Source organism: Camelina sativa, chromosome 6 (genome assembly GCF_000633955.1).
Source record: "Camelina sativa cultivar DH55 chromosome 6, Cs, whole genome shotgun sequence".
Classification (NCBI taxonomy): domain Eukaryota; kingdom Viridiplantae; phylum Streptophyta; class Magnoliopsida; order Brassicales; family Brassicaceae; genus Camelina; species Camelina sativa.
The window spans coordinates 3,825,067-3,832,136 of record NC_025690.1 but is presented as its reverse complement, the minus strand read 5'-3'; the positions used below and the strand labels follow the sequence as shown (position 1 = coordinate 3,832,136).

The following is a 7,070-nucleotide window of genomic DNA, read 5'->3' as shown; positions in this document are numbered from 1 at the left end:
GTAGTCGGTAATCATAAGTTTCTTAGATGGAATACTTACAGGAAGATTAGTTGAAACAGCAAGGATATCTCTTAGCATCCCTCCACTCACTCCGCCCATTTGCTGGCCAGAAAAATTATTTGACAAAGCGTCTAACATTCCAGTCAGCGGATCGCCTACCGTAACAAAGAAACACATGTTTGAATATGTAACTTGAAACTCAAGTAGTTGGTTAACTTATGATTCAAGACAGAATATGAGAAGAGAATAAAAGTGTACCTTGCTTAACATTGAAGATATCTTCCAATAGTTTTGGAATACCATCTGGTAAAGCATTAAGCATTTCCGATAGAGGCTGCGAAATGAAGTTGTTAACATGTGTGGCTGCAACAAACAATGTCTATGATTAGCATATATTTGTGACATTCACCGACTATTACAGAATCTAACAGACAGAGAGCTTTGTGCCTGGATTAACCAAGATCAGAGAAAGATCAATATTGGGATTCCTGGCTGCAACATCTAAAGCAAGACATGCTCCAATAGATTCTCCAACTAAGTATATAGGTCTGTTTTGGAACCGATGGTACTCTGACTTAACAATCTTCTCGATAAGCTTCACCAAGTCTGAATACAAAAGTATTTAGTTCCATGTAACTGTATTCTCTGTCAGTTAACCATTTTTTTGTAGTGCGAGAAAAATGTACCTTCAGCAGGAGTACGATCGCTGACTGGAATGTGTAGGCACCATATATCAAAAACCCTACTCAAAGACAATGATAAGAATGAAGGTAAGAACTCTTCTCTCTTATCTCTTCTTAATTCCCTAATACAAACTATGAACCCTAACTGATAAGATTGGAGTTACAGTTCTTCTCTCTTATCACCATGAACAGAGATGCAGCTCTGATCTAACAAACTCACAATGTTGATCACGCAGGATGAATCCTATATTTTTCCTCTCTACCTCTATTTATACTCTATCCTTCACATGCTTCTCTTTACTCTTAACATGTGCCTCTCACATGTGCTCTCTTATCAGACATCAACATCAAGAATGAAGATCCCTTACATGTCAATATTTCAAAAACTCTACCTAAAGTTGAAGTGTTTGGACAAACAGAAAAATAATGTGAAAATACGCACTCCCCGAGTTTCTTGTGATGGCGAATGAGCCCTAGTCCAGTCCCATCGATCCCTGCAGGTTATACATCTTCAGTTTTTTTTAAAAAAAAATAGAAAAAAACAGGAAAAAAAAAAGTAACGTTTCAAAGATCGTAAATCCGTAGAAACTATCAAAATTTAACCAAAGAAATTTATCATATCCCTCTAAAGATCCATACATATTATTATATATTTTTAATTGGCTTAAAGAATCATTTTACTTGCCATTCAAAAACCAGTTAACAATGAGTTGGAGAAACCGTAGGCCCTATTTATATTGTGTCAACTTCCAATATAAAATAAGACTGATAAGACTGATTGATTAATCCGTAGGCCCTTTTGCATGCTCCCGCAAGCCCACCTCGGATTAAACTCAAGACTCCAAGTGATCACTTACGTCTATGAGACACGGATCCTCAACCACGACACGTGGGTTGGTATCCATTTAAATCCCAATTACTACCACGACACGTGGGTTGGTATGAATTCAAAATCGGAAGGCGAAAGAGGACAAACCAGGGATAAAGAGGAGGAGAGGGGAGCCAGGAGCATGAGCACCGCACTCCAACGGAGAAAACCAACGAGGTGGACCTCCTCCATCTCCCATGAAACCTCTCGCTTCCTCCAAAAAATCGGACAAGCTCTTCCTCAAATCAGGACGGGCCGCCTCCACTTTGGCATACGGATTCTCCACCACCTTTTCCACCATAGCTCCGTTTTCATCATTATTCTTCCGCCTCCGTTGAACACCCCTAGAAGACGGAGGAGTCGTGGATGTTACTGATTTGACCGAAGTGAGTCGATGCTTCGGGGATGAGGTCCGTTGTTGTAGTAGGTTTGATGAGGATGAGACGGAACAGAGACCCAAGGTCGAGCAAAGTACCGCGATTGCCATTTGTGAGAAGCTCTATAGAGAGTTTTAACCGTTTCCTATTCAGCTTATACTCAGAAAGGAGCCAACAACGAGCCAAGAACAAAACTTCGACATGTCACATGCGTAATTAATCTCATGGGGTCCTTGGAGTATCGTTTAATAATTTTGGAAGATCTGATGGGATTTAAAAAATTTGGAATGTTGATAGATTTTAAGAGAGTTGATATGATTTATGGTTTCAAATTTTACATAAAATCATGAGATTTATATTTTTGTATTTTTAACTAAATAAATTTTTCAAAATCTTCCAAAATTCTTAACAATCTTTAAAACTTATTAAAATTTAAATCTACAAACTGTTTTGAATAACAGTGGATTTCAAAGTAGATTTTTAAATCATTAGTTGAATAACAGTAGATTTCATGAAACTTTTTAAAAACATGAGATTTGTAACTTTTACACAAATCACTTAAAATGTGAAATTGGATACACCTCTCTAACAGTCGATATAATAATCTATACTATTAAATGAGAAACACAATTAGGTATTAAAAAAATATAACATATATTCATGTTGTCAAACAGATCCACTTGCATACATAATAAAAAAAGTTAATCTTTCCTAAAATAATGGTAACAACTATTAAAAAACATAAATGATTAACTTTTTTTATAATTGATTATAGATTTTGTATATATATATTCTCATATAGATATAAATAATTAATAATTAATTTTGAATATATTAAGTTTTCCAAATATTTTTCTAAATTAAATATTAAACTAATCATTTTCTCTTTAAATTTAGTTAGAACATACCGTCACTATATAAAAAAAAAACCAACAAGATTACAAAATGAAATTAAAAATATTATAATAAAAACGAAATTAATTCTATTAATAATTTCTTGAATTTATAAAGTTATTAAAATTTTATAAAATAATAAGAGATTTCTGCAATTAATAACATACCAAAAATGTAACTCACTATTTAACAAAATTTCCATAACAAATGAGTCTCATTAATTTCGAATAGTATTTATGAAAATAACTTAACTTAAATTTAAATAAATGATTTATTTTAAGAAATCTTGAAATAAAATCAGTAATTATTTACCAAATTTCTAAAATTTAGGAATTATTTCTAAAACTAACCTTATATATTTACTCTCATCGGTTTAATAGGAAAATCTAGACAATTAATTCAAAATAAAAATCTAATTATCCATAAACATTCAAACATATTGTATATAAATTAACTGAAAACTAAACAAGTTTTTAAAAGATTTTATATTGATTTTTTAGTTTTAAACGTAAAGGCAAAAATGTTTAATCTTTCGAGCTTATAAATAGAGTAATCGACCTAACATTCACATATCATATACACCACTCTAGCACTATTTTTGTTTGTATCTCTATGTTTCTGCACAAAAAAATAAAAAGTGTCTATGTATTAAGTTTATGATTTATGATTCTATGTCCAGTTTATGATTTATGATTCTTCTCATTTGTTAAATTTATAATTTTCTATTGTGTATATAATAAGCATATACAAATCAAGATCTTTTTCGAAAGCATACATTTTTCTATCTAGAGATTGTATATAAGCGAGGATTATGGTATGAACGGGTGTTCATCCAATTACATTTGATTGCTTAAAAAAGTCCACATTTTTTATATGAACCCGGTAAGTCACAAAATACTATATTAGTGTTTGTTTTCTTCAGTTTTTCTATAGATTTACTTAAGAAACCTCTGTAGGAAATTCTTATTAGAGTATATAGTTGAGCTTTGCATTAACATTAATTAACTTTTAATACCAGCAAGGGGTACATATACATAAACTATGTAAGTACAATTAATCTTCCATGACTATATTGTAATCAGCTGTATGTATTAAATTATATTATTTTCTTAATTTTTCCAAATATATGATGTTAATGGTCTTTATTAAAATGGGACTATAACTTGGGATGTATATAGAAAAGAAAATAAAAAACACACATGGCAGTAAAATTTAATAACAAGAGCACCTTGAAATTTTTTTATAGTCTTTTAAGTCATGGTTACCTTGAATTTCTAACGAAATTTTCAAGGTAACGATGACTCATAGTATACAAATTTCTAATCCAAATCTTAAAGTACAGATTAACACTCAAACACCCAAATATTCATAAATCAAAATGACAAAATTTTGGGTTAATAACGTTATACTATATAAATATGTTTACACATACTAAATAAATAATTCTTACTATTTTCAATTAAACTAGCATAAGTTCAAAATAAAATAAAAATAAAAATACATAAAATATGTTCTGTAACAGTTAAAAATATTAAAAAAAACATAATCTAATATAGGTGAAATATATATAAAATAGTAAGAATAAAGAAGTCAATTAATTTTGTAATATTTTTATTAAAACATATGATATATAGATACACTATGAATTATATTTATGTTTATTTCATACGGGAGTTCGAGAATTTATGTATTCGTCCGGTCCTCTCCCGTTTTCAATCGGAAATTTGTCTTATATCCGGAATGTCCCATATTGGGAATGCTTTCTGTTATGCAACAAAAAGTTGAGAACGGGTATAGCACATAATGGAACATGACAAAACGAAAAGAGAGTTACAGTCATCCCTAAATATTTGTATATGTTTCAAATGGGTTTTCATCGCTGTTAGCGGTTATATATCCAATTTAATATTTCACAAATTTAATAGAATCTAACAACTCATTTATTTGATTTAGTTTGTTACCAGTCCAACCGTTATGTTGTTCCAAATTTTAGGATACTGGTGAAATCATTATTATTTTCAATTTTCAGACATTAATAAACCAAACCAAATATCAAACTAAAATCTCAATTAGTATAAGTTTGATTATATATACAAAACTAGCAATTGATCCGCGCTACGCGCGGGAGTTAGATTAAGGTGTATTCCGAGTTTTTTTGTGTATATTATTTTTTTGTTACGCAGATTCATCTTTACGTCTGTTTTTGCATTTGATTTGGGTGGTTATGTTGTTTTGTTGGATATTTTCAAGCATATCGCTGTTTATTTTTCAAAAATTGAGATAATCTTGTGTGTTTTTAATGTTTTTTTTTAAATTATCATGAGAAGTTAATATTGTGTAGTTAAAGTTGTTGTTTGGCTGTAGTTGTTAGTTTTTATTAATTTATTATTATTTGTCATGTGTTATTTGGTTTTATATGTGGTTTTGGGTTAGAGTTTTTAATATTTTCATTTGTATTTAGTAAACTGTGGGAGTAGTTTTTTTGTCAATGTTTTAGTGTTTGGAGTGAAAAAAGTTGTGGATTTTATTAAGAAAAGTAAATAAAATCAATAACTTACATTTTTTTTTTTGGGGCTATTTTTCTTTGTTTCAGCCGTTGGGCCCAATTTCTCTGTAAGGCTTATAATGTGTTGGTCTATTGGGTCATTATTTGTATGTTCTTGAGTTGGGAATGAATTTGTTCTTTTTCAAAATTCGATGTCCTCGTGAACGGATAGGAGGAGAGCAATGTTTGCGATCTAGAGGACAATACGAGTATTGAACCTATTTCTTTGATGCTCATAATCGTTTTTTCAGTCATCCCTTTCATATATCCATTACCTTTTTTTTTTGGTTTGCGTATTTGGTTGATTTGCTGCTCGCTTCGCATCTGTAGGAGATATTTGGTTATCCCTCTGTTGATTTCGTTAAAGGTAAATGTGAATTTGTGTTCAAATTTTTTTATATGAAAATGTGTTGTCTTTCTTAGATTTCCTAATTAAGTTGTGAGTTGTTTTTGTGTTCTTAGTTGTACTTTTTCCGTTTGTCCTCTGAGTGATTTTTTCGATTCGATGTGAGTTGTGTTTTGGGAAAAATTAATTTTCTTATCTGTTATTTTATACATTCCAGGTTGTTTTTTGCTGGCTCAGTTTTCATTTTCATATAATTTAGTTCTACGATTATCGATTGTGGCACTTATATTTCTGAATCTCTTTAGTTTACTAAAGGTGTGTGCATCTCTTACCTTCTTTGTCTTTGGTGATGGTTTTGTGAAGGGCTGCCAAATAATGTTAATTGGTTTCTAGTTGTGTTTTCCTGATCCTCTGAAAGTGTTGCTTGTGTTGCCTTGCTTTGATTTGGTTATTCTTTTTGATTTTGTATAGCCCAGTTTTTCTAAGCCGAGTTTTTCTATGATGTAGTTGTCCCTGAAGGTAAAGACCTCTTTGCATATATCTATGTCATGTTGGTCTTTTCAACATATTTTGATTTTCTATGTTCTGATTTTGATGTGATGGTAAGCGGCAGACTTAAATTTTTTTTTATATATATTTTTTGTTTACTTGCTATACTTTCAGGTTTGTTCCTTGTTTCTCTTGTTTTAATTCTTTTGGAGGCGTCGCTATTGTTTAAGAAGGAGAAAAACATAGATTTCTATTTCGAATTGTGGAATTGATTTAAGGTTGATAACATTGGTAAACCATATTGATGTTCCTTAACCTAAATGAAAAAGACAAAGTTGAGCATTTGTTTGTAGTAGTAGCAGTGTGCGCATCTATTTTCCATGTCATTGACGGTGCAGTAAATAGTTGGTCTGATTGCTGTCAATGTAGTGTAGTAGCATTGTAGGCTTTGTACATTGACTCTGTGTAACGCCTTTTTGATATCTTTCCAGCATTGGTCACCCTTTGCTTTGTTTTGTTTCCATCCTAGCTTGTCGAGCCAAATTTTTCCTTCTGCTGCGTCACCCCTGCACAACTTCACAATTCCGTAAAGGTACATACCATTCTCATAACTACCTTCTGCCGCCTTCTTCAAGTGTTCCTGCCCTGTTTTTGTGTTGTTCTTTTGAAAATACTCTTGGATCCCTTTGATATAGTGAGCCTCAACATTTCCACTTGTAATGCATTTTTCCATGAGGTCTTGGTATCTCGTTAGTGCTGCTAGTGGATTCATCGCCAGGGGCCTTAGGTTGATATTCTTGTAGACTCGGTGATCTTGGGCTGCCTTGGCTAGATGTGGTGATGCTTGCATAACATGTCTCACGGTTGT

The 7,070-nt window shown here is 31.6% G+C and overlaps 1 protein-coding gene across 1 annotated transcript in view; it reads right to left on the bottom strand.

The window, feature by feature from the left end:
- LOC104790324 (acyltransferase-like protein At3g26840, chloroplastic) overlaps positions 1-2,038 on the bottom strand; it is a 4,434-nt gene extending 2,396 nt beyond the window's left edge. Inside the window, exons 1-4 of the mRNA XM_019246271.1 lie at positions 1,660-2,038; positions 430-606; positions 259-363; positions 36-155 (exon numbers count right to left, since the gene is read on the bottom strand). Of these exons, the coding sequence (XP_019101816.1) occupies positions 36-155; positions 259-363; positions 430-606; positions 1,660-2,038 (781 nt within the window). The remainder of the gene's footprint in view (positions 1-35; positions 156-258; positions 364-429; positions 607-1,659) is intronic.